Source organism: Canis lupus, unplaced genomic scaffold, assembly GCF_011100685.1.
Source record: "Canis lupus familiaris isolate Mischka breed German Shepherd unplaced genomic scaffold, alternate assembly UU_Cfam_GSD_1.0 chrUn_S57H216, whole genome shotgun sequence".
NCBI lineage: Eukaryota > Metazoa > Chordata > Mammalia > Carnivora > Canidae > Canis > Canis lupus.
The window spans coordinates 22,459-48,872 of NW_023331519.1; the positions used below are offsets into that span (position 1 = coordinate 22,459).

Here is a 26,414-nt window from a genome sequence, read left to right on the forward strand (position 1 = left end):
CCACCCTGGGTATGGAGCCTGTTTACAAAAAGAAAGAAATCATTGGCAGATCTAATATTGTGAATCTTTTCCTTATGTTTCCTTTCAAGCATTTTATCTATAAAATAGATATCTATTTTGGGGTTTTTTTTTAAACATTACTCTTACATATGTTTTCTCATTTTCAGTGTATGATTCTTTCACTTCTTTCATTAGTCTTGTTCCTGAATATCTTACCTTTTTCAGTGTTGTGGTAAATGGAGTTGTGTTCTTGAGTTCCACTTCAAATTGTTCATTGTTAACATCTAGAGATGCAACTGCTTCTTGGTGTGTTGGTTTTCATTTCTGCAACCTTGTTGAATTTGTTTACTGCTTCTAATTTTTTTAATCCTTACGATTTCTACGTATAAGATTATGGTATATGCAAATATGATTCTTCTTCTTCCTTTCCAGTTTGGATGCGTTTTGTTTCTTTTACTTGCCTAATTGCTCTGGCTAAGTTTTCTAGTACTATATTTGATGGAAAGGCCAGAGTAAAGAACTTTATTTTGATCCTATTTTTAGAGGAAAAGTTTGAGTCTTTTGCTATTTTGTACATTAGTTGGGATTTTTTTTTTCATATTTGGTATTTATGATGTTTAATTGGTTTACTTTTACTCCTAGTTTAGTAAGAGTTCTTTTCATGAAAGAGTATTAAGTCTCGTGAAGTGAAAAAAATAAACAGCATACAAAGTCAGATGCTTTTACCATCTGAACCACCTAGGTGCCCCCCTTTGCACATTCTTTTTTTGTTTCTTAAATTACACTTAGGAATGAAATCATATGGTATTTGTGTTTCTCTGACTCCCTTATTTCACTTAGCATTACTCTTTAGCTCCATGTACGTCATTCCAAATGACGAGATTTCATTCTTTTGTATAACTGAATAATACTCCATCGCATATGTACCACGTCTTCTTTATCCATTCATCTATTCTTTCTAGAGTTCCTTGAGAGATTTATATATATATTTTTTTTTTTTTTTTTTTCTGTATGTGTTTATAGCATTAAGCTCTCCTAGAAATCTTTTGCTGCAGCCTAAATGTTTTGGTATATTGGGTTTCCTTGTTTCATTTGTTTCAAGATACTATGTATTTATGTAAGAAAGAGAACCCAGGAGTGGGTGGGGGCAGGGGGAAAGGAGAGGGAGAATCTTAAGCAGGCGCCACACTCACTGCAGAACCCAGCACAGGGCTCGATCTCAAGATACTGAGATCATGATCTGAGCCAAATCAGGAGTCGAAGGCTTAACCAACTGAGCCACCCAGATGGCCTCAAGATGCTTTTTAATTTCCCCCTTAAGTTAACCTAGGAAAAAGTTTTTCTTCTTTGACCTGTTGGTTGTTAAGAGAACGTTGTTTCATAATTGGCTCTTTATACATCTGAGACTTCACTAATGTGGTGGTCACTGGCCAGGCACATGTGACAATTTACATTAAAATTAATTAAAATTATATAAAATTTTATATAATTGAGAAAATTCACTTTCTCAATCACACTCGCCATATATATCAGATATGTAATAACCACATACCATATTGGGCAGCACTAGTAGACAGTATTTCCTTTTTACGGTACGATCTATTGGAGTCTTGATATAGATAGAATAATAGTTGTCAACCAGGTGCAATTTTGTCCGCCATGGGACGTATGGCAATATCTGGAAACATGTTTGATTTCACAGGTAGGGGATCCGTGTTTTACTGGCACCTAGTGGGTGGAGTTCCAGAAAGCTGTTAAAATCCCGTAATTCACAGGACAGCCCCCCAACAAAGGCTCATCCGGCCCACATGCCAGTAGTTTTGACGGTGAAAACCTTTGACCTATAATATGTTTCAGCAGGACGTGGAGGGCTCGTTGTTTTTTCCCTCTGATTGGCCAGTTGACTAGACCCCCTCTGCTGTGTGTATTCAATCCATCCTCTGCTTACTGCTAGTGAACTTTAGGCTAAAAATGTGTTTTGGTATTCTTGGTTTTTTTTTTTTTTTTTTTTTTCACTTAAATGGTGGAGAAGGTCCTATTCCTTGCTAATTAGCATGCAATTTTTTTTAAAGTGAAATTGATAGTTAAGGTCCTTTACAATGAAAGAATACATATTTAATTTTATTTTTTTATTTTTTAAAGATTTTCTTTATTTATTCATGAGAAAGACACAGAGGGAGAGAGAGGCACAGACACAGGCAGAGGGAGAAGCAGGCTCCACGCAGAAGCCTGACGTGGGACTCGATCCTGGGTCTCCAGGATCACACCCTGGGCCGAAGGCAGTCACCAAACCACTGAGCCACCCGGGCGGCCCAGCATACAATTTTAAAAAATCGACTTTTGCTGTCTTACAGGTTCTTTGACTCTGCACATATAGACAAATCTCTGTTTCTGGCTCATCATGGCTTCCACTTCAAGGTAAGTGCCTTTGATGAAAGCCTTTATGAAGGGCCACACCCAGGACATTTTTAGCTCTTGGTCCTGCTGGCCTCACTAAGCATATGGTGTCTAGGAAAGAAAAAGGAGGAAGAGAGAGCACAAAAGGGAGATTGAGGAAAGATGAGGCAAGCAGGGTAGTGCATGTGGTATAGGTGAGGCTTTGTAGCTCCAGGGTCTGCACTGTGTCTGAAAATGTGATTTATTTCTCTCATCTTATTTTTTTTTTTAAGATTTATATTATATATAAATCAGAGAGAGGGAGAGAGAGCACAAGTGGGAGTTAGAGAGAGAGGGAGAACACGCTCCAGATTGAGCACGGAGCCCGATGTGGGACTCGACCTCATGACCCCGAGATCAGGATCCAAGCTGAAACCAACAGTTGGTCACATAACTGACTGTGCCATCCAGGCGCCCCCTCCTCATCTTTTAATGCACAAGGTGCTTGCTACTGGACTACCATGGTCCCTGCAAGCTTTACCATTCCATGAGTCTTCTTTCCTTATTTTTTTCAAGTTTTTACTTAAATTCTAGTTAGTTAACATATACTGTAATATTGGTTCAAGACTAGTGTTTAGTGATTCATCACTTACCTATAACACCCAGTGCTCATCACAAGTGCCCTCCTCACTGCCAATCACCACGCCAATCCCATGCCCTCCTTCCCTCCAGCAAGCCTGTTGTTCTCTGTACTAAAGAATCTCTTATAGTATACCTCCCACTCTTTTCCTTCCTTCCCCATATTCGTTTGTTGTTGTTGTTGTTGTTTTCTTGTTGTTGTTGTTTTAATTCCACGTATGAGTGAAATCATCTGGTATTTTCTCTGAATGACTGACTTTGCTTAACATATAGAATACACTCTAGGTCCTTTCTTTGGTGTTAGTAGTGATCTCTCCTTTCTCATCATGATTTTATTAGTTTGAGTGTTTTCTGTCTTCTTTTAAATAAGGCTGGCTAATGGTTTATCTACCTTCTTAATTGTTTCAAAGAACCAACTCCTGGTTTTGTTGATCTTTTCCACAGTTCTTCTGGTCTCTATTTCATTGAGTTCTGCTCGAGTCTTTTTTAACCCTCTTCTTCTGCTGGGTGTTGGATCTATTTGCTGTCTTTCACCAGCTCCCTTAGGTGGAAGGTTAGCTTTTCTATTTGAGTTTTTTCCAGTTTTTGGATGGATGCTTGTATTGCGATGTATTTCCCCCTCAGGACTGCTTTTGCTGTATCCCAAAGATTTTGAATGGTGGTGTCTTCATTCTCATTAGTTTCCATGAATCTTTTTAATTCTTCTCTAATTTCGTGGTTGACCCTTTCACCTTGTAGCAGGATGGTCCTTAACCTCCACGTATTTGAAATCCTTCCAAACTTCTTCTTGTGATTTAGTTCTAGTTTCAAAGCATTATGGTCTGAAAATACACAGGGTCGATCCCAATCTTTTGGTATCAATTAAGACCTGATGTGTGACCCAGTTTGTGGTCTCTTCTGGAGAAAGCCCCACGTGCACTTGAGAAGAATGTGTATTCAGTTGCGTTTGCATGTAAAGTTCTATAAATATCTGTGAAATCCATCTGGTCCAGTGTATCATTTAAAGCTCCTGTTTCTTTGGAGATGTTGTGCTTAAAAGACCTGTGGATTGCAGAAAGCGCTCCATTGAAGTCACCAAGTATAAGTGTATTATTATCTAAGTATGTCTTAACTTTGGTTATTAATCGATTGATATACTTGGCGGCTCACGCATCCGGGCCATAAATATTCGTGATTGTTAGGTCCTCTTGTTGGATAGATCCTTTAAGTATGATATAGTGTCCCTCTTCACCTCTCACTACAGTCTTTGGGACAAACTTTAATTTATCTGATATAAGGATGGCTACCCCTGCATTTAGTGAGGACTATTTGAATGGTACACAGTTCTCCAACCTTTTATTTTCAGGCTGTAGGTGTCCTGATGTCTAAAATGAGTCTCTTGGAGACAGCAAATGGATGGGTCTTGCCTTTTTTTATCCAGTCTGAAACCCTGCGTCCTTTTGATGGGGTCATTAAGCCCATTCACGTTCAGAGTTACTATTGACAGATATGGATTTAGTGTCATCATGATACCTATTCAGTCCCTGTTTTTGTGGATTGTTTCCTTGGACTTCCCCTTTCTTTTACAGGGTCCCCCCTTAATATTTCTGGCAGAGCCGGCTTGGTGGTCACATATCCTGTCAGTTTCTGCCTCTCTTGGAAGCTCTTTATCTCTCCTTCTATTCTGAATGAGAGCCTTGCTGGATAAAGTATTCTTGGCTGCAGGTTCCTCTCATTTAGGACCCTGACTGTATCCTGCCGGCCCTTTCTCACCTCCCAGGTCTCTGTGGAGAGGTCTGCTGTTGTCCTAAAGCTTCTCCCCATAAAAGTTAGTAATTTCTTGTCTCTTGCTGCATTAAGGATCTTCTCTTTATCTTTGGAATTTGCAAGTTCCAGTATTAAATGTTAAATGTTGAGCGGTTTTTATGGATTTAAGGGGGGTGGGGGTGATCTCTCTAGCTCCTGGATCTAAATGCCTGTTTCCCTTCCCAAGTTAGGAAAGTTTTCAGCTATGATTTGTTCAAATACATAATCTGGACCTCTGTCCCTTTTGGCGCCCTCGGGAACCCCAATTAAATGTAGATTTTTCCTTCTGAGGCTGTCATTTATTTCCCTTAACCTATCCTCATGGTCTCTTAATTGTCTTTCTTTTCTTCCCTCAGTTTCCGCCCTTGCCATCAACTTGTCTTCTGTGTCACTCACTCGTTCTTCTCCCTCGTTAACCCTGGTCGTTAGGACCTCCAGTTTGGATTGCATCTCATTCAACTGATTTTTAATTTCGGCCTGATTAGATCTAAATCCTACAGTCATGAAGTCTCTTGAGTCCTTTATGCTTTTTTCTAGAGCCACCAGTAGCTTTATAACTGTGCTTCTGAATTGGCTTTCTGACATTGAATTGTAATCCAAATGTTGTAACTCTGTGGGAGAGAGGACTGTTTCTGATTTCTTTCTTTGGAGGTGAGTTTTTCCTTCTAGCCATTTTACTCAGTGCGGAGTGGCCAAAAACAAGTTGTACTGGAATAACGAGAAAGAGAGAGAGAGAGAAAAAAAGAAAAGAAGAAATAAAAAAGAATTAAAAAGGGGGGGGGTGGGGAAACAACAGAAACAAACAGAAAAGAAAAAAACAAGGGGGAGTATCCTCTGATCCTATATACTGTAAATCCCTCGGCTTCCCCTGGAACTTTCCAGTGCTGCTTGGTCAATACCTTGCTTTTCCCCTGACCTTCTAGCTGGTCTTCTGAGGGAGGGGCCTGCTGTGCTGATTCTCGGGTGTGTGCACCTGGGGAGCTGCCCAGGCCCCTGCCAGGTGTATGGCTCAGTGGGAGTTGTTTATCTGTGAGGCCCCTGCTCAGTCCCAGGTACAGGGTGACACCAGGAGGGACAACAACAGTGGGGGCGGCCAGCTGTGCAGCTCTGGAGTCAGCTCCCGCAGTGACTACTGCAGCTCCCAGTGTGCAGGGGCCTGGATGCTCCAGGGGCGGGCCCGCCGATCTGTACAGCTCGGGCCGCCCGGGGGCAGGAGCCACCTGGCTGTCCTGTGTCCTCCCGGCCTCTGCCTGACCTGGGGGAGCACCCGATCCTGGGCTGTGTCCCCCGGCGCCCTGGGCTCTGGGACCTGTGACACTGTGAATGGACCTAAAGTGTAGGTCCACGATGTATAATTTAAAAGCATCAGAGTGAATTTTGTTTGAAGTTAACTTATACTTTATTACAATAAAACTCATAAGCCATTTTACAGGTTAAAGAAAAACTCAAAATATAGAAACAGTGAAATGACACGGGAAGGGCAAGCCTCCGTTGGGCTGCAGGCATGACGAGCCCTGCGGTGGGAGCTGGGGCGGGCTCCCGAGGTGGTCAGGGGGCTGCGCAGAGGTTGAAGCCAGTTGTCCCAGAGGCAATTGGCGGCTCTGGCACTCTGGGGACCCCGATTGCAGGTGCCAGGGCCTGCTCCTCCTCCGGGGTGGCCGCAGGTGCACGTGGCTCGTCCAGGGCGCAGCCGTGATCTAGAGCAGTGACCACTATCTGCAGGGGCTTCGCCTCCCCAGCTGGCACCTCAGCTGGGGCCAAGCCCTCAGCCCCAGCAGCCAGGGCGGCCTCGAGCACTTCAGGCCCATCCGAGGCAGCAGGCCCCACAGTTGGGGCTGGGGCGGGCTCCGGAAGTGCTTCAGGGTCTTTTGCTCGGGCCGAAGCTGTAGCTCCAAGAAGACAAGGTATCACCACCAGGACGGACTTTCCACGTCCCTCCCAAATCAAGGACACTCTTCCAACCGCTCAAAGAGCCCTGGGAGGTGTCCACAGCCTGCAGCTCGTGGGGATGGGGTGTGAGCCGAACCCCTGCTCCCGGCCCAGCTGCACGGACGCTGGATCCGTGGGGCCCACCCTGTCCCCAGCTCGGCCACCCCCAGGCCTCCTCACCCCCAGCCTCTGGCTCCGCTGCATGGAGGCGTCTGAGTTGTTGCAGGTAACGCCGGGCACGGAGCTCCACGTCTGTGCCTGGCATGCGCTGCCTTATGAATTCCAGAATCTTCTTCAGGGAGGCAGATTGGGGGAGCCGACAAAAGTCCTCCTGATAATAGTCCATCCATATCTCCAGGATGCAGCAGATGGCCCTGGGGAGGGACAGGTGGGCACAGGGGTCAGAAGACAGGGCTCCCTCACACCGAGGTGTCCCGGGGAAGCCCTGCAGGACCCGGGGCCTCGGCCTCCCGTGCGGGGCTGTCAGAGGCCAGTCCTGCTCCTCGTCCACCTGCCACCTGGCGGTCCTGCCTGCCACAGGCCTGCTCCCCGAGGAGGGGCTGGCACGAAGCCTCTGTGCGGGGGAGCCCACGCCCAGCGGTGTGACCATCACGGTCTTTGCTGGGAAGCGGGGCTCCCTCCTCAGCCTGGCTCCCTGCCCACTTGCCCCTTGAATCCACCGGCAGGCGTCCGGGGACGGGGGGCGTCTGGCCTGTCATTGCCCTCACTGCACACACTGTCGCTCTGGGAAGGTCCAAGCCAGGAGGGCTCGGGCTCTGTGTCCTGCCAGGCCTTGCCAGGAGCCACCCGGGACCTCCACTTTCCCTCCCTGTGGCTCTGCGCTGCCTCCCTCATGAGGGGCCCCGGGGGGTGTCCTTCCACTGACTCTAATCTGCCGTCTCCCACGGGGCCAGGGCCACCGGGTCTGTGAGCCCTCAATGGCCCTCGTGGCAACCTGCTGTGCACTGGGTCCAGGTGCCACCAGATTGGGGAGTGCGATGCTCCCCACCCCCTCTGCTCTGGGTCCCAGGTGTGGGGCAGACAGAGGGCTGGGAGGGGCGGGCATGGAGAAAGTCTCCCTTAGGGGTCCCAGTGCTCTCCCACCAAGCCCACACCCTATTCACGGCTCTCCTTTCCTCCTTTCCTGAAGGGCCCTTAGACCTTTACCCCGTCACGGGAATTGCAGATGTGTGGGGTGAGGGTCCAGCACCCCCGGCCCACAGCCCCCTCGCTGCCCTCCTGGAGAGGGAAGGCCCTCGGGCAGGGGCCGGAGTCACTCACAGTTTCCAGCGCTGCAGGACCGCGTCGTCGCCACCACACGCAGCTGCGATGCACCCATATCTAGGGGAGGGCGGGGGCATCCCACGAATCATCCTGTGGCCGCGACCTCTCACCGTGGGGGCTGTCACCTCTGACCCCCGACTAGGCCGGAGCCCCGGGGGCCGTCAGCTCTGTGCGGGGGGCCACGGGCAGCCCCCGGAGAAGCGCCCGCACCTGCCGGGGCCTCCTGAATGCTTGAGCATGAAAGGCTCCGGCCAGGCCCACGGCCGATATCTGAGTGGGCCTGGGCGCCCGGGGACCCCGGGGTCCCCCTGTGTGGTTGCCCCAGGACACAGCCCCCCGATGGACTCTCCAACCTCCCTTTCAATGGGAAAAGAGGCCAGCTCAGGACCCCGGTGACGGTGGGGAGGAGGCACAGGCCCCGTCACGGGGGAGGAGGACGGCTGCGGAGCACAGGCACAGCCCCTCTGGCCGACCCGCCACAGGCCAGGCCCCGGGGCTGCCCTCCGGGACCCCACTGTGCCCTGGGTGACTCTGCTCCAGGCGGGGGAGCGGCCCGAGGCCGGGCAGCTCAGAACCATTCCCAGCCTCCCCACCAGCAGGTGGCCCACCCCTGGGCTGCGGAGGCGCAGGTGCTCACTTCGTAAACAGCAGATCCAGCACCTCGTCGGTGGTGGCAAATCCATGACAGTTGTCTAAAAAGATGAAAACGGAGATGACATCCCTGCGCAGCAAGGCGGGCAGCAGTTGTTGGAATTCCTGCTCCAGCAGCTCCGTCCGGCTGGGCTTCGTCGGGCAGATGGGAGGCGCCTTCCCGGCCGAGGCCCTTGCACCCTGAGTTGGGACAGAGGGGACGTGCATGGAGCCGCCGGGAGGCCTGGGGTGGGAGCGCAGCCCGCAGCCCGAGCTCTCGGGGGCCGTGGGGGGCAGGAGTGCCCACGGCAGGAACCCGGGCCTTGATGCCTGTGGCTCAGTCACTTAGCCTCTGACTCTGGGCTGTGGCTCGGGTCGTGGCCTCAGCACCCTGGGATCCCGCCCTGGCAGGCCCTGCGCTTGGGGCCCAGTCTGCTTCAGGAGCCTGGGTCTCCCTCTCCCCTCCCTGCTCTCTGCCTGTCTCTTACACAAACAAGACAAACTATCCGATAAAGAAACAATCTTAGAGGATAAATGTTCAAAAAAGTTTGGATCAGTACAAGGACCTCAAGAGACACAGAGAGACAGAGACCGAGAGAGACAGACACACAGACAGAGGGAGAAGCAGCCCTGGTGCAGAGAGCCCGAGGCGGGACTCGATCCCGGGCCTGCGGGGTCAGGGCCTGGGCGGAAAGCAGGCGCTAAACCCCTGGGCGACCAGGCCGCCCCTGAAGGCTCTGCTCTGGTATTCCTACACCTCTGTGCACAGGGACTCTGCATCTGGCCCAGGCAGGGGCAGGGCCCTGGGGCAAGTGTGGGGAGCAGGGGAATGCAGACTCATGTGGGAGCAGGAGTGTAGGGGGGAGCCCAGGGGAGTAGCAGGCTGGCTTCTGGGACCCGGGGCCCTTCGTGCCGCATCGGGGACCCGGGTGTCGGGGGTGCCCCGGCCCCTGCACTCATTTGAGCCCGCGCTGGCCTCTGTTAGCTGCGCAGGGCACTTCCCAGTTCCTCGAGGCGGTGGGGCAGAGCACCCCTTCCTCCCGCTCGCGCCCCCTGTCCCGGGTGGAGCTCTGTGGAGACAGTGCCCGGCAGCCAGGCAGGAGGCCTCAGCGCCCGGTCCGGCCGCCTCGGCTGGGCCGCACCCCCAGCGGCCCCCATCCAGACACACCACAGCGCAGGCGGCACCCCCCTCCCCCAAGGAGAGCAAAGGGATCGGCTGCAGGGCCTCGGGGGGACTCTTACTTGGAGGGTAAGAGGACCTCAGGAGCCCTGTTTGCACCCTGCCCACCTTGACCTCAGGGTGACCCTGAAGGGATCACCGGGGAACCTGCCGCCCTGCAATGTCCCCCAGCCTGGATGCACCTGCCCACACATCCCTGTTTCCCGGAAGCTGAAGAGGAGGGGATGGGGCCACCCAGGATGGCTGGCACAGGGGGCCTGGCCTGGCCTGCTCTGGCTTACCTGACGGCGCCTCCTGATAAACGCCCTGAGGCGTTGGTTTTTATGCTGGAGCCAAAGCCTACAGCATTGGAACAAGCGGCACCCCTGGGGTTCCTGGGAGCCAGAGCCCCCAGAGGTGGGCCGGCAGCAGGAGAACATCTTCCAGGAGCGGATGTCTCCAGCCAAGTGAGCCTGAGGTGGGGCTGCACTAGATGCGGTTGCCTGGTCACGGGGGTTCCAAGTTCTGTTGGGCTCTGTGTCACGGGAGTGACCTCACTTCCTGGGACCCCCTCCCTGACCCACTCCTGGAGGAAGCTGCAGGGGCGGCGCTCGGGGCTGCCGACGGCTCCCCCGTCCCTGCAGGCGATGGCCTGTGCACACAGTGACACACCCGCACCCCTGTCCACAGGCCCCAGGGAAGGACTGTGTGCAGCCAGGGCCCCAGCCTGGACACACGCCTGCGTTCAGACACAACTTTCCATTCTTCCCCGGTTTTGACCCCAGAGAAGCCGTTGTGCCCGTCGGGGATGGTCTGCATCTTGCCCGTGGGACAGGGATTATCCTAGCGGGTGCTTCCTCCAGACGTCCCCAGGCCACTGTGGCATCATATCTATGACATTGGAGGCGGGTGTCACATGCGGGAAATACCTCCAACCACATGTTCTTCCTTGGTGTGTACATGCGCCCAGGCCCACGAGGTCCATGTGCACACACGTGGGCACCAGTTCTCTCATACTGGAGGCCCAGAAGATGACAGTCCCACCGGGGGAGGCATGGGCAATAGCTCCCCACGATCCTAGGCTCCTGAATCCAAGGCAAACCCTACAGAAGGTGTCAGAGTCTCGGCCTAGAAGGTGTGAGGCCGTCCTTATCCTGAACCCCTGCCTGTCGTGTGTTATGGGCCCTTCCCTCCTTCCCACTGGGTGAGCTGTGGACAGCGGTGCACCCAGTGGGTCGCCCTGACCTGGGCTCTAGGGAACCTGCTGTCAGCCACAGAACTGAAAGTAGACAGGAGGCACTGACTCTCCGGCTTGACCCCCAACTGAACTGAAAGCACGTTGTGTGTCCACGTACACTGACAGAGAAACAGAGACACGGATATAAATGTAGACACAGATGCAGAACTAGGAAGTTAGCAGAGGAGAAGCAACATCACTGAAGATCATTAAATAAAAAAAGAAAGACAGCTGAGTCTCGAATGGAGAAAAATGGAGTAATTAAAATAGAATCATGAAAAAATAATTCATCAAACCGAAAAGCAGAGAGAGGGATAAAGAAGAAGGAGCACTTTGGTGACACAAAGAAACGGCAAGCCTCGAATGTAAGGGTGATCGTGCCTCACGGACTCCATGGAACCTAAGTTGGGCAACAAGCAGCACCTTCCAGCAAAGGCCTAAGCGAATTATTTTCTGTTGTTGTTTTTTATTTAAAGATTTTTATCTCTTTATTCATGAGAGTGACAGAGAGTGAGAGAGGCAGAGACATAGGCCGAGGGAGAAGCAGGCTCCATGCAGGAAGCCTGATGGGGGACTCGATCCCGGATCCCAGGATCAGGCCCTGGGCCGAAGGTGGATGCTCAGCTCAGCCCCTGAGTCACCTGGGGGTCTAGACTAAGCTAATGAAAATGTACAAGGGATTGTGTCATACTGTGTTTGTAAGGGGGTAAAATTTCTCTTTACTAAGAAAGCGAGGGCAGCCCGGGTGGCTCAGCGGTTTAGCACCGCCTTCGGTCCAGGGCCTGATCCTGGGGACCCGAGATCAAGTCCCCCCTCGGGCTCCCTGCATGGAGCCTGCTTCTCCCTCTGCCTGTGTCTCTGCCTCTCTCTCTCTCTCTCTCACTGTGTGCCTATCATAAATAAAAAATAAAAAAAAATTAAAAAAAAAAAAAAGAGTCATGGCTCGAGTAAAAGGGTTTTGGTATCACACCACTGATCACACTGTTTTGTGCCAGTCTTAGCATATCAATATGCTAATATCAATATACCACTCTTGTGTTTGGACCCGCTATTGTGCTTCTTATTATGATTTCAAGATGCCCTTCAAGAACAATGGGAAACTTTGAAACAATAGAGATTTATTATTTATAAGACCTGGAAATCACACAGCACACCTGGAACCACATAGCGAGGTCACACAGGGCAGGGGGAAGGAGGATGGCGAGCATACAAGTATGCACAGGCAGGTTTTCTGCTTTTATCAGAGCCAAGTGTGGGGGGCTAGGGTTTTATAGGCTCACTCTTTATTAGAAAATTTAAAATATAAGAGTGTGGAATTTAAAGCTCAGGAAGAGAAAAGGCAAGTGGCCCAAATGGTCACTTATTGAAATCAACCAAGTTCACAAAGGAGCCTAGGGGGCAGTGGGGCTGGCTCTTTGTCTAGTCTTGTGGTTGGCAATGTGTTTATTTGAAATAACTATCTTTTGTCAGTTACTCGTATTACCAAAAAAAAAAAAAAATAGCCAAAGCTCATGGCTTATATCGCATTGCCAAGTGCTGCAGAGTAACCATCCTGGAGTACCACTCTGTTCATCTGACCCCCCTGCAAAGTACCCTCACAATTGCTTCCTGATTATGCAAATTTTTCAGGTACAAAATGACCCAACTTTGCCTTCTCAATCCTGGATCCCACCACTGTAATCTACATGCCCTGTCTCCAACCAACTGGGCTATTCACTTCTCTTTTCACAACGCAGCACTCACCTAGCTCCTTGCCTTTGTCCATACTGGTGCCAACATGTTATCATCAAGCACATGGTGTTTTTGCAGAGATGGTTGGTAAATAAATAAGGAATGGGCCTCCAGTGGCCTCCATGATAATATATTATTCCTCACCCCTCTGATTTTCCTCCTCCTGTTTTTCTACCACAACCCCTCCTATCTAGTCACACTCCTAAATGTTCCACTCTCTTCATTAACCCACAGCTGAACTTCAGGCTTTACAATCCTAACATGTTAACAGACATTTATGCGGGGTCTACTCTGAAGCAGGTACTGCACAAGGTATATAGGTGAAACAAAGACGAATAAGCTACTTATGTTCCTGCCCTGAAAAAGCACACAATTAACTACAGAATGAGAAATGCAGGATGCTTGGGGAGTGCAGGAGGGAATTTAAAGACAGTTTTTTGGAGTTTTAACCTGAAAAATAAAACTATCAGTTATTTTACTAGCAAAAAAAATGGTTTTTTTCAGGAATAACAGAATTCCAATTCTGGACATGCAACAAACAAAGAGGAACATTATTTTGTGCAGAAGAAGAATGAAGCTGGGAGGGTTTTTTCCAAACAAAAGTCCATTGGGGGGGAAAAAATAGCAGAAGTCCAGGTCATGATGGTTTCCAAAGGGCTGAGTTGCAGGGGTAGTGGAGATGTTGTCAGAGATACGAAATACATCTTTCCCTTGCAGGAGCCTGTGATTGATGATTCTTTCCTGCTGCTGATTCTTCTGTTGGGCTCTTCATTGATAATTCTTTCTGTAATTAACCATAATTGATGTTGAGTGGTAAGGCTTCACCTCCTAACTTTCTCTTTTCTCCTCCTTTCCCTATTTTAGTGAGGTTCCACTAATTAATATTGTCTTAAACATTGGAAACCCTGGGGCCAAGTGAAGAGCATGGGAAAGAAGAAAGGGCAGGATTCCAGGGAGCAGAAGCAAACAGAGAGCATTCAGACATTTCCAACCATTTGGTGGGACTACGGTAGCAAAGGTTAGGTGGTGGGAAAAGAGGCCAGACTGTCAATAGTTTACTAAGCGATGCCGGGAGTTTCTCTCCTGAAAGTAATAGGTTGCCTTTAATAGATTTTTAGATTGGGGAATAATCAGCGAGTTCTCTAGAATGATCATTCAGGCAGCATTATCAGAGGTGGTTTGGAAGTGGGAGAAAAGGCAATCAGGGAAGTGAACTATCAAACTGTTGTAAGAGAGGCACCTGGGTGGCTGAGTTGGTGAAGGGTCAGCCTTCGGCTCAGGTCATGATCACAGAGTCCCAGAAGAGAGTCCCTGGTGGAGCCCCGGGATGGAGCCCCAGGAGGGAGCCCTACACGGAGCTCCGCCCCTCCCCCTGCTGTCGTTCTCTCTCTCTCCCTCCCTCTCAAATAAAAATAAAATGTTTTTTGAAACATTTTCTTTCTTTCTTTCTTTTTTTTTTTTTTAAGAAACTGTCGGAAGATCCCGGAGCAGGCCGGAGACACGGTCGCGGGGGCTGGAGCGCCCCCCGAGGCCCCTGCTAGGCGGACAGACCTCTCGGGTCGTGAGTGTGCGCCTCGGCCTCCGCCGCACCTGCACCCGATTCCGACCGCGCTCGTGCCGTCTGCCCCCAAACTTATGCACTTAATTATCTTTTCCTGGACTCCCCAGTCGTTTCCTGCCCACCACTCCAGTCTCCCTAGATAACACAATAGGAATTGATGGGGTTGGAAGGGCTCGCAAGCCCTCGGAGGCCCAGCTCACGCCCAGGAAAGCGGGGAGGCGCTCCGGGAGCCCCATCACGGGGCTCATCACCCCCGGTCGCCTTCCCGGGACAACGGAGCAGGACACCTCTAGCGGCGCCCCCCACAGCTGTCAGGCCCTCGGCGGCCGCCAGGGGGCGCGTCCGTTCCCCTCCCCATCCCCCCCCCCCCCCCCCCCCCCCCGTTTTTTCTCTTTTGCGGAAACGCGAACCCGCGCTTCTCCAAAGCAAAATGAACCCTGAGGTAATTCGGCCCTCTGCCGTCGCCGTAGCCCCAGACTGTAAACAGGAAGTAGGCGCCAAGAGGCGGGTGAAAAATAACGCCCCGGGGCTCGGAGGCGCCGTCGCCTGCGCGCTCAGGGGGTCCCTGCGGTTCTGCGCGGGAGGGCTTCCCTCGCCAGTCCCTCCTCCAGTGGAGGTCTCTTGCCGCTAGCCAGCTCTCCCCTCGGCGGACAGGGCGTCCCCCCAACCATGGCCGAATACTCGTACGTGAAGTCCACCAAACTCGTGCTCAGGGAACCAAGGCCAAGAGGTAAGGCCAGAGCTGCGCGGGAGACTCTGGGTCTCTTCCGACGGCGCCCCCGCCCCCCCCGCCCCCCCCGTGGGGAGGAGAGTCGAGTCTCGCGGAACTCGGGGTGTGAGGGAGCCGGGAACTCCGGCGCCCCGCCCTCGGGCCTGCTTCCGGCCGCGGGCTCTGTGGCTGCCGGGCAGCTCCGGGCGCTCGTGCGGGGCCGGCCTGACGAGGAGACCTGAGGGCGCCACCGCGAGCCGCAGCTGCAGGGCCCGGCCCCGGGTCAGGAGCCCCCCAGACCGCTGCTCGGCGCGTCCCGCCTTAGTCTCGTGCTGCAGGTCGTGACAGCGACGTCTCCTGTTAGGGCTCGTTACTTCACGCCCGCCCCCCCCCCAGTACTCCTTAAACGTCTCCCCTCAAAAAAAATCCTTCATTCCCCCCCCCCCAAAAAAAACCCTTAATTAATCATCCCTCCCTCCCCCCGCCCCAAAAAAGCAAATCCTTAACTTTTTTAATACGATATGCAGATGTGCGTTTTGACAGGTATAGAATAAGCTCAAGTCCGCGTTCTCCGCAGTTACTAGTTTAGCAGTTTGTGGCAGGTCCGTTAATATCCTGGAGCTTCTATTTACTCATTCATTAGGGAAGATTAGCGGTAGGAGAACTGATGCTAGGGGGCAGCCCGGCGGCTCCGCGGCTTGGCGCCGCCTTGGGCCCGGAGCGTGACCCTGGTGACCCTGGAGTCCCGGGATCGGCCCCACGTCAGGCTCCCTGCACGGAGCCTGCTTCTCCCTCTGTCTGTGTCTCTGCCTCTCTCTCTGTCTTTCATTAATAAATAAATAAAATCTTAAAAAAAAAAAAAAAAAAGAATTGCTACGAGGATTAGATGAGTTAACGCGTACAGTAAGCGGAACCAAATGCAAGGAGAAGGTCGTAGTGGTGATTTACGGTCGTTGGACTTTTTAGGAAAAAGTATCTGCCCGCCCAGATCTCCACCTCTCTTCTCTCTGGTAGATTTGCTCACGGTTGATCATTCATTACAGATGTTAATCTGAAGCTTGTCCTGCCTGGCTTTACAGGAGAGAGGGGAGAGTTAGCTTCTGAAAGCTTACGTTTCCATGAAAATACAAATAAGCGCATCTCATGCTCATCACAACTATCAATCTTCATTAACGCACGTAGATAGCACTTTCTCTGCCTGCCTAGAACAACTCTAAGCACTTTGAATACGACTTATTTGGAAACACCCCCGGGTGTTGTGTTTTTTTTTTTTTTCTTTTTTTTATTACTGAGATATGATACATATAAAATTCACCCTATAAAGCACAGTTCTGTGGGTTTTAGTGGTTTAGTCCACAAAGTTCCCCACTGTCATGTTGTCCAACATTTCATGGTCTGGAAGGAAACCCCATATCCTTAGTAGTCCCTCTCCAGTCCACTCTTCCCTCATGCCCGCAAACCACTAATATACTTCTCTCTGTTATCAGTTTGGCCTGTTCTGAATATTTCCTATAAATGGAGTCATGCAATATGCGGTCTCTTGTATCTGGCTTCATCCATGTCTAGCATGTATCAGTATCCTTATTTTTATGGCTGAAATAATATTCCATTGTATGATATAACACATTTTGTTTATCCTTTCACCCGTTGAAGGACATCTGGGGTATTTCCACTTTTGGCTATTAGGAATCAATGCTGTTACGAATTTCTTAGAAAATTTTGTGTGGATGTGTGTTCTCATTTCTCTTGGGTATATACCTAGCAGTACATAGGTTAGGTCATATGATAACTCTGTTAACTTTTTGAAGAACCCCAAACTATTTCCTAAAGCAGCTGTACCACTTTTCATTTTCACCAGCAACATAGGAAGATTCACATTCACACCCTTAATCCTCGCAGTAACCCTTAAGAGCATAAATTATATCCTCATGTTATAGATGAGAAGCTGACAGTGATTAAGAAATGTTCCAAAAAGTCGCAGAGCTAAGAAATAACAAGATTAAAAAGGCAGTCCTCCAGAGCCTGTTCTCTTAACTATAATACAATACATACAGGATCAGAACTGACTGCTCAGTATTAGAAGGAAGAGAACATATCGGTGTAGATAAGTGTGAATCAATAATTCATAAATCTGTGTACAGCTTAAAAGAGGCTTGTAAGATTCCATCTGAGATGTTTAAACATCAAATCAATATTTCTAAACTATCTATATAAATTCTCTCCTACAGTAAGAAGAAAAAGAGCAAAGAGAAGAAGAGAAAAAGAGAAAGATGAAGAAACTCAACTTGATATTGTTGGTAAGTTTTCCATACTTTATTCTGGGAAAAGTTAATACTGCTGAGATGCCTTTAAAAATATTTTCCTAGTGGGACGTCTCGATGGCTCAGCAGCTGAGCGTCTGCCTTTGGCTCCGGGAGTGATCCCGGGGTCCGATACAGTTCTGAGTCTTTGCTCCTAGTCTATGGTTTAACTTTTCATTTTATTAAATGGTATTTTTCTTAAAGCAAAAGTTTAAAAAATTGAAAAAAATTTTTCAATTATAATTTTTCAACTATAAGTTTTTTTTTAAGATTTTATTTATTTATTCATGACAGACACAGAGAGAGAGGCAGAAACACAGGCAGAGGGAGAAGCAGGCTTCACCCAAGTGTCCCAGAAGTTTTTGGTTTTATAAGATTCCATTTATTACTATTTTTCTGTTACATTACCATCTTATATCTTCAGTCTAAGAAGTTGTTGCTTACCCCAAGGTCATGAAGAAATTCTTCCACGTTTTCTTTATGAGGCTTCAGTTTTAGTTTCTCATTAGATCTATGATCTATCGTGGTTTATGTATACAATGGAATATTGCTCAGCCATTAGAAACGACAAATACCCACCATTTGCTTCAACGTGGATGGAACTGGAGGGTATTATGCTGAGTGAAGTAAGTCAGTCGGAGAAGGACAAACATTGTATGTTCTCTTTCATTTGGGGAATATAATTAATAGTGAAAGGGAATATAAGGGAAGGGAGAAGAAATGTGTGGGAAATATCAGAAAGGGAGACAGAACGTAAAGACTGCTAACTCTGGGAAACGAACTAGGGGTGGTGGAAGGGGAGGAGGGTGGGGGGTGGGGGTGAATGGGTGACGGGCACTGAGGGGGGCACTTGACGGGATGAGCACTGGGTGTTATTCTGTATGTTGGTAGACTGAACACCAATAAAAAATAAATTTATTTTAAAAAAAGATCTATGATCTATCTCATTAATTTTTAGTCTTGTGTGAATTAGGGATCAAAGTTCTTTTTTTCATTCTTTCATATTGATAACCAGTTGTTGTAGCACCACTGTTGAATAGACTTTCCTTTCTCCATTAAACTGCCTTAATACGTTTGTCAAAAATCATTTGACTTTATATGTGCTGATATATTTTTGGACTTTGTTCCATTGATTTGTCTGTTCTGTTGATATATTTGTCTTGATTACTGTCCCTTCGCAAGTTTTTGAAATCAGGAGGTCTTCAAGGTTCATCCATGTTACAGCATGTGTCAGTCTTCCTTTTAAGACTGATATTCCAGGCAGCCCAGGTGGCTCTGGGGTTGAGCACCTGCCTTTGGCCCAGGGCGTGACCCTGGAGACCCGGGATCGAGTCCCACATCGCGCTCCCTGCATGGAGCCTGCTTCTCCCTCTGCCTGTGTCTCTGCCTCTCTCTCTCTCTCTCTCTCTCTCTCTCTCTCTCTGTCTAATGAATAAATAAATAAAATCTTTAAAAAAGAAAAAAAAAAAAAGACTGATACTCCATTGTGTATATACTGCATTTATCCATTCATATTTCAATGAACACATGAGTTACTTCCACTTTTTGCCTATTGTGGATAATTCTGCGAGGATATGGGTGTACAATATCTCTTCAAGACTTTGGTTTCAGTTCTTTTGGGCATGTACCTAGAAGTGGAATTGCTGGATCATGACAGTATGCCATTTTTAATTTTGTGAGAAACACCATACTGTTTTGCATAGTTGCATTTTATATTTCCACCAGCACTGCACAGGGTTTCAATTTTTCCGTATCCTCACCAACATTTGTTATTTCTGGTTCTCTGATAATAGCCATCCTAGTGGGTATGAAATGGTTATCTCATTATGGTTTATGCCTTGTGTCTCTGCCTCTCCTCCCCGTGTGTCTCTCATAAATAAATAAAAAATCAGTATACACCACTTTTCTTTATCCATTTACCTTTGATGGACATCTGAGTTGCTCCCAAGCCCTTGGCTATGATAAAGAATGCTTCTATGAGGATGGAGGTCTCTTGGCGACCCTGCTTTCAATTCTTTTGACTACACGTACCCCAGAAATAGGATTGCTGGATTATATGGTAGTTGTAGTTTTAATTTTTTGAGGAACTCTCATACTGTTTACATAGTGGTTGCACCATGCTACATTCCTATCAGCAATGCACAAGTGTCCTGATTTCTCCATATCCTTGCCAACATTTTATTTTTTAACAGTGGTCATCCTAGTGGTGTGAGGTGACCCTCATCGTGGTTGTGATTTGCCTTTTTTTGATGGTTAGTGATGTGGAGCATCATTTCATAGGTTCATTGGCCATTATACATCTTCTTTCAAGGAATGTCTGTACAGGCTCTTCGTCCTTTCTTCCATGGGCTACTTGTTGCCTGTGACGAAGTTCGTAGGAGTTTTTTGTATATTAACTTATTGTCAAATACATGGTTTGCACATATTTTTCCCATTCTATTCGTTTGTCTCTTCACCTCTCTAGATGTATCCCTTTGGTGCATTTGAAGTTTTTATAGACACCCATTTGTCCTATGTTTACTTGTTTGCTGGTGCTTTGGTATCGTAGTCAGGAAATCACTGCCAGGTCCGTGGATCCTGGGTGGCTCAAGTCAGTAAGCATATGATTCAATGTCAGCTCAGGTCTTGATCTCAGGGTTGTGAGTTCAGGACCCATATTAGGCTCCACCCTGGGTATGGAGCCTGTTTACAAAAAGAAAGAAATCATTGGCAGATCTAATATTGTGAATCTTTTCCTTATGTTTCCTTTCAAGCATTTTATCTATAAAATAGATATCTATTTTGGGGTTTTTTTTTTAAACATTACTCTTACATATGTTTTCTCATTTTCAGTGTATGATTCTTTCACTTCTTTCATTAGTCTTGTTCCTGAATATCTTACCTTTTTCAGTGTTGTGGTAAATGGAGTTGTGTTCTTGAGTTCCACTTCAAATTGTTCATTGTTAACATCTAGAGATGCAACTGCTTCTTGGGTGTGTGGTTTTCATTTCTGCAACCTTGTTGAATTTGTTTACTGCTTCTAATTTTTTTTAATCCTTACGATTTCTACGTATAAGATTATGGTATATGCAAATATGATTCTTCTTCTTCCTTTCCAGTTTGGATGTGTTTTGTTTTCTTTTACTTGCCTAATTGCTCTGGCTAAGTTTTCTAGTACTATATTTGATGGAAAGGCCAGAGTAAAGAACTTTATTTTGATCCTATTTTTAGAGGAAAAGTTTGAGTCTTTTGCTATTTTGTACATTAGTTGGGATTTTTTTTTCATATTTGGTCTTTATGATGTTTAGTTGGTTTACTTTTACTCCTAGTTTAGTAAGAGTTCTTTTCATGAAAGAGTATTAAGTCTCGTGAAGGTGAAAACAATAAACAGCATACAAAGTCAGATGCTTTTACCATCTGAACCACCTAGGTGCCCCCCTTTGCACATTCTTTTTTTGTTTCTTAAATTACACTTAGGAATGAAATCATATGGTATTTGTGTTTCTCTGACTCCCTTATTTACACTTAGCATTACTCTTTAGCTCCATGTACGTCATTCCAAATGACGAGAATTTCATTCTTTTGTATAACTGAATAATACTCCATCGCATATGTACCACGTCTTCTTTATCCATTCATCTATTCTTTCTAGAGTTCCTTGAGAGATTTATATATATATATTTTTTTTTTTTTTTTCTGTATGTGTTTATAGCATTAAGCTCTCCTAGAAATCTTTTGCTGCAGCCTAAATGTTTTGGTATATTGGGTTTCCTTGTTCATTTGTTGCAAGATACTATGTATTTATGTAAGAAAGAGAACCAGGAGTGGGTGGGGCAGGGGGAAAGGAGAGGGAGAATCTTAAGCAGGCGCCACACTCACTGCAGAACCCAGCACAGGGCTCGATCTCAAGATACTGAGATCATGATCTGAGCCAAATCAGGAGTCGAAGGCTTAACCAACTGAGCCACCCAGATGGCCTCAAGATGCTTTTTAATTTCCCCCTTAAGTTAACCTAGGAAAAAGTTTTTCTTCTTTGACCTGTTGGTTGTTAAGAGAACGTTGTTTCATAATTGGCTCTTTATACATCTGAGACTTCACTAATGTGGTGGTCACTGGCCAGGCACCTGTGACAATTTACATTAAAATTAATTAAAATTATATAAAATTTATATAATTGAGAAAATTCACTTTCTCAATCACACTCGCCATATATATCAGATATGTAATAACCACATACCATATTGGGCAGCACTAGTAGACAGTATTTCCTTTTTACGGTACGATCTATTGGAGTCTTGATATAGATAGAATAATAGTTGTCAACCAGGTGCAATTTTGTCCGCCATGGGACGTATGGCAATATCTGGAAACATGTTTGATTTCACAGGTAGGGGATCCGTGTTTTACTGGCACCTAGTGGGTGGAGTTCCGGAAAGCTGTTAAAATCCCGTAATTCACAGGACAGCCCCCCAACAAAGGCTCATCCGGCCCACATGCCAGTAGTTTTGACGGTGAAAACCTTTGACCTATAATATGTTTCAGCAGGACGTGGAGGGCTCGTTGTTTTTCCCTCTGATTGGCCAGTTGACTAGACCCCCTCTGCTGTGTGTATTCAATCCATCCTCTGCTTACTGCTAGTGAACTTTAGGCTAAAAATGTGTTTTGGTATTCTTGGTTTTTTTTTTTTTTTTTTTTTCACTTAAATGGTGGAGAAGGTCCTATTCCTTGCTAATTAGCATGCAATTTTTTTTAAAGTGAAATTGATAGTTAAGGTCCTTTACAATGAAAGAATACATATTTAATTTTATTTTTTATTTTTTAAAGATTTTCTTATTTATTCATGAGAAAGACACAGAGGGAGAGAGAGGCACAGACACAGCAGAGGGAGAAGCAGGCTCCACGCAGAAGCCTGACGTGGGACTCGATCCTGGGTCTCCAGGATCACACCCTGGGCCGAAGGCAGTCACCAAACCACTGAGCCACCCGGGCGGCCCAGCATACATTTTAAAAAATCGACTTTTGCTGTCTTACAGGTTCTTTGACTCTGCACATATAGACAAATCTCTGTTTCTGGCTCATCATGGCTTCCACTTCAAGGTAAGTGCCTTTGATGAAAGCCTTTATGAAGGGCCACACCCAGGACATTTTTAGCTCTTGGTCCTGCTGGCCTCACTAAGCATATGGTGTCTAGGAAAGAAAAAGAGGAAGAGAGAGCACAAAAGGGAGACTGAGGAAAGATGAGGCAAGCAGGGTAGTGCATTGTGGTATAGGTGAGGCTTTGTAGCTCCAGGGTCTGCACTGTGTCTGAAAATGTGATTTATTTCTCTCATCTTATTTTTTTTTTAAGATTTATATTATATATAAATCAGAGAGAGGGAGAGAGAGCACAAGTGGGAGTTAGAGAGAGAGGGAGAACACGCTCCAGATTGAGCACGGAGCCCGATGTGGGACTCGACCTCATGACCCCGAGATCAGGATCCAAGCTGAAACCAACAGTTGGTCACATAACTTGACTGTGCCATCCAGGCGCCCCCTCCTCATCTTTTAATGCACAAGGTGCTTGCTACTGGACTACCATGGTCCCTGCAAGTTTTACCATTCCATGAGTCTTCTTTCCTTATTTTTTTCAAGTTTTTACTTAAATTCTAGTTAGTTAACATATACTGTAATATTGGTTCAAGACTAGTGTTTAGTGATTCATCACTTACCTATACACCCAGTGCTCATCACAACAAGTGCCCTCCTCACTGCCAATCACCAACGCCAATCCCATGCCCTCCTTCCCTCCAGCAAGCCTGTTGTTCTCTGTACTAAAGAATTCTCTTATAGTATACCTCCCACTCTTTTTCCTTCCTTCCCCTATATCCGTTTGTTGTTGTTGTTGTTGTTGTTGTTTTAATTCCACATATGAGTGAAATCATATGGTATTTTTCTCTGAATGACTGACTTTGCTTAATCATATAGAATACACTCTAGGTCCTTTCTTTGGTGTTAGTAGTGATCTCTCCTTTCTCATCATGATTTTATTAGTTTGAGTGTTTTCTGTCTTCTTTAAATAAGGCTGGCTAATGGTTTATCTACCTTCGTAATTGTTTCAAAAGAACCAACCTCCTGGTTTTGTTGATCTTTTCCCACAGTTCTTCTGGTTCTCTATTTCATTGAGTTCTGCTCGAGTCTTTTTTAACCCTCTTCTTCTGCTGGGTGTTGGATCTATTTGCTGTATTTCACCAGCTCCCTTAGGTGGAAGGTTAGCTTTTCTATTTGAGTTTTTTCCAGTTTTTGGATGGATGCTTGTATTGCGATGTATTTCCCCCTCAGGACTGCTTTTGCTGTATCCCAAAGATTTTGAATGGTGGTGTCTTCATTCTCATTAGTTTCCATGAATCTTTTTAATTCTTCTCTAATTTCGTGGTTGACCCTTTCACCTTGTAGCAGGATGGTCCTTAACCTCCACGTATTTGAAATCCTTCCAAACTTCTTCTTGTGATTTAGTTCTAGTTTCAAAGCATTATGGTCTGAAAATACACAGGGTCGATCCCAATCTTTTGGTATCAATTAAGACCTGATGTGTGACCCAGTTTGTGGTCTCTTCTGGAGAAAGCCCCACGTGCACTTGAGAAGAATGTGTATTCAGTTGCGTTTGCATGTAAAGTTCTATAAATATCTGTGAAATCCATCTGGTCCAGTGTATCATTTAAAGCTCCTGTTTCTTTGGAGATGTTGTGCTTAAAAGACCTGTGGATTGCAGAAAGCGCTCCATTGAAGTCACCAAGTATAAGTGTATTATTATCTAAGTATGTCTTAACTTTGGTTATTAATCGATTGATATACTTGGCGGCTCACGCATCCGGGCCATAAATATTCGTGATTGTTAGGTCCTCTTGTTGGATAGATCCTTTAAGTATGATATAGTGTCCCTCTTCACCTCTCACTACAGTCTTTGGGACAAACTTTAATTTAATCTGATATAAGGATGGCTACCCCTGCATTTATTGAGGACTATTTGAATGGTACACAGTTCTCCAACCTTTTATTTTCAGGCTGTAGGTGTCCTGATGTCTAAAATGAGTCTCTTGGAGACAGCAAATGGATGGGTCTTGCCTTTTTTTATCCAGTCTGAAACCCTGCGTCCTTTTGATGGGGTCATTAAGCCCATTCACGTTCAGAGTTACTATTGACAGATATGGATTTAGTGTCATCATGATACCTATTCAGTCCCTGTTTTTGTGGATTGTTTCCTTGGACTTCCCCTTTCTTTTACAGGGTCCCCCCTTAATATTTCTGGCAGAGCCGGCTTGGTGGTCACATATCCTGTCAGTTTCTGCCTCTCTTGGAAGCTCTTTATCTCTCCTTCTATTCTGAATGAGAGCCTTGCTGGATAAAGTATTCTTGGCTGCAGGTTCCTCTCATTTAGGACCCTGACTGTATCCTGCCGGCCCTTTCTCACCTCCCAGGTCTCTGTGGAGAGGTCTGCTGTTGTCCTAAAGCTTCTCCCCATAAAAGTTAGTGATTTCTTGTCTCTTGCTGCATTAAGGATCTTCTCTTTATCTTTGGAATTTGCAAGTTCCAGTATTAAATGTTAAATGTTGAGCGGTTTTTATGGATTTAAGGGGGGTGGGGGTGATCTCTCTAGCTCCTGGATCTAAATGCCTGTTTCCCTTCCCAAGTTAGGAAAGTTTTCAGCTATGATTTGTTCAAATACATAATCTGGACCTCTGTCCCTTTTGGCGCCCTCGGGAACCCCAATTAAATGTAGATTTTTCCTTCTGAGGCTGTCATTTATTTCCCTTAACCTATCCTCATGGTCTCTTAATTGTCTTTCTTTTCTTCCCTCAGTTTCCGCCCTTGCCATCAACTTGTCTTCTGTGTCACTCACTCGTTCTTCTCCCTCGTTAACCCTGGTCGTTAGGACCTCCAGTTTGGATTGCATCTCATTCAACTGATTTTTAATTTCGGCCTGATTAGATCTAAATCCTACAGTCATGAAGTCTCTTGAGTCCTTTATGCTTTTTTCTAGAGCCACCAGTAGCTTTATAACTGTGCTTCTGAATTGGCTTTCTGACATTGAATTGTAATCCAAATGTTGTAACTCTGTGGGAGAGAGGACTGTTTCTGATTTCTTTCTTTGGAGGTGAGTTTTTCCTTCTAGCCATTTTACTCAGTGCGGAGTGGCCAAAAACAAGTTGTACTGGAATAACGAGAAAGAGAGAGAGAGAAAAAAAGAAAAGAAGAAATAAAAAAGAATTAAAAAGGGGGGGGTGGGGAAACAACAGAAACAAACAGAAAAGAAAAAAAAGGGGGAGTATCCTCTGATCTATATACTGTAAATCCCTCGGCTTCCCCTGGAACTTTCCAGTGCTGCTTGGTCAATACCTTGCTTTTCCCCTGACCTTCTAGCTGGTCTTCTGAGGGAGGGGCCTGCTGTGCTGATTGTCGGGTGTGTGCACCTGGGGAGCTGCCCAGGCCCCTGCCAGGTGTATGGCTCAGTGGGAGTTGTTTATCTGTGAGGCCCCTGCTCAGTCCCAGGTACAGGGTGACACCAGGAGGGACAACAACAGTGGGGGCGGCCAGCTGTGCAGCTCTGGAGTCAGCTCCCGCAGTGACTACTGCAGCTCCCAGTGTGCAGGGGCCTGGATGCTCCAGGGGCGGGCCCGCCGATCTGTACAGCTCGGGCCGCCCGGGGGCAGGAGCCACCTGGCTGTCCTGTGTCCTCCCGGCCTCTGCCTGACCTGGGGGAGCACCCGATCCTGGGCTGTGTCCCCCGGCGCCCTGGGCTCTGGGACCTGTGACACTGTGAATGGACCTAAAGTGTAGGTCCACGATGTATAATTTAAAAGCATCAGAGTGAATTTTTTTGAAGTTAACTTATACTTTATTACAATAAAACTCATAAGCCATTTTACAGGTTAAAGAAAAACTCAAAATATAGAAACAGTGAAATGACACGGGAAGGGCAAGCCTCCGTTGGGCTGCAGGCATGACGAGCCCCGCGGTGGGAGCTGGGGCGGGCTCCCGAGGTGGTCAGGGGGCTGCGCAGAGGTTGAAGCCAGTTGTCCCAGAGGCAATTGGCGGCTCTGGCACTCTGGGGACCCCGA

The 26,414-nt window shown here is 47.1% G+C and overlaps 1 protein-coding gene and 2 long non-coding RNA genes across 11 annotated transcripts in view; 1 reads left to right on the forward strand and 2 right to left on the reverse strand.

Moving 5' to 3' along the window:
* LOC119879300 overlaps positions 1-14,430 on the forward strand; it is a 32,886-nt gene extending 18,456 nt beyond the window's left edge. The window contains exons 5-7 of one of the 8 annotated variants that reach the window (XR_005387447.1): positions 2,355-2,418; positions 13,275-13,583; positions 14,237-14,430. This is a non-coding gene — a long non-coding RNA (uncharacterized LOC119879300). Of the gene's footprint in view, positions 1-2,354; positions 2,419-8,609; positions 10,904-13,274; positions 14,203-14,236 lie in introns of those variants that run through there. The other 7 variants (XR_005387443.1, XR_005387444.1, XR_005387445.1 and 4 more) reach the window with 7 other exon arrangements.
* On the reverse strand, positions 6,176-10,319 carry LOC119879299 (ral guanine nucleotide dissociation stimulator-like). 2 transcript variants are annotated; one of them, XM_038589644.1, is made up of 5 exons: positions 10,105-10,319; positions 8,651-8,844; positions 8,011-8,070; positions 6,910-7,103; positions 6,176-6,689 (listed from the first exon to the last, which is right to left on the reverse strand). In XM_038589644.1, exons 1-5 carry the CDS (start codon positions 10,240-10,242, stop codon positions 6,349-6,351), a joined length of 927 nt encoding a protein of 308 aa, XP_038445572.1. In that variant the 5' UTR covers positions 10,243-10,319; the 3' UTR covers positions 6,176-6,348. The 2 variants fall into 2 exon arrangements, with proteins under 2 accessions (XP_038445572.1, XP_038445573.1); XM_038589645.1 differs by having other exon boundaries at positions 6,176-6,683; positions 10,105-10,317.
* Positions 12,138-14,578, reverse strand: LOC119879301. The gene is made up of 2 exons (XR_005387449.1): positions 14,011-14,578; positions 12,138-13,554 (listed from the first exon to the last, which is right to left on the reverse strand). It is a non-coding gene; the product is annotated as an uncharacterized LOC119879301 (long non-coding RNA).
* Positions 14,579-26,414: the final 11,836 nt, after the last annotated feature.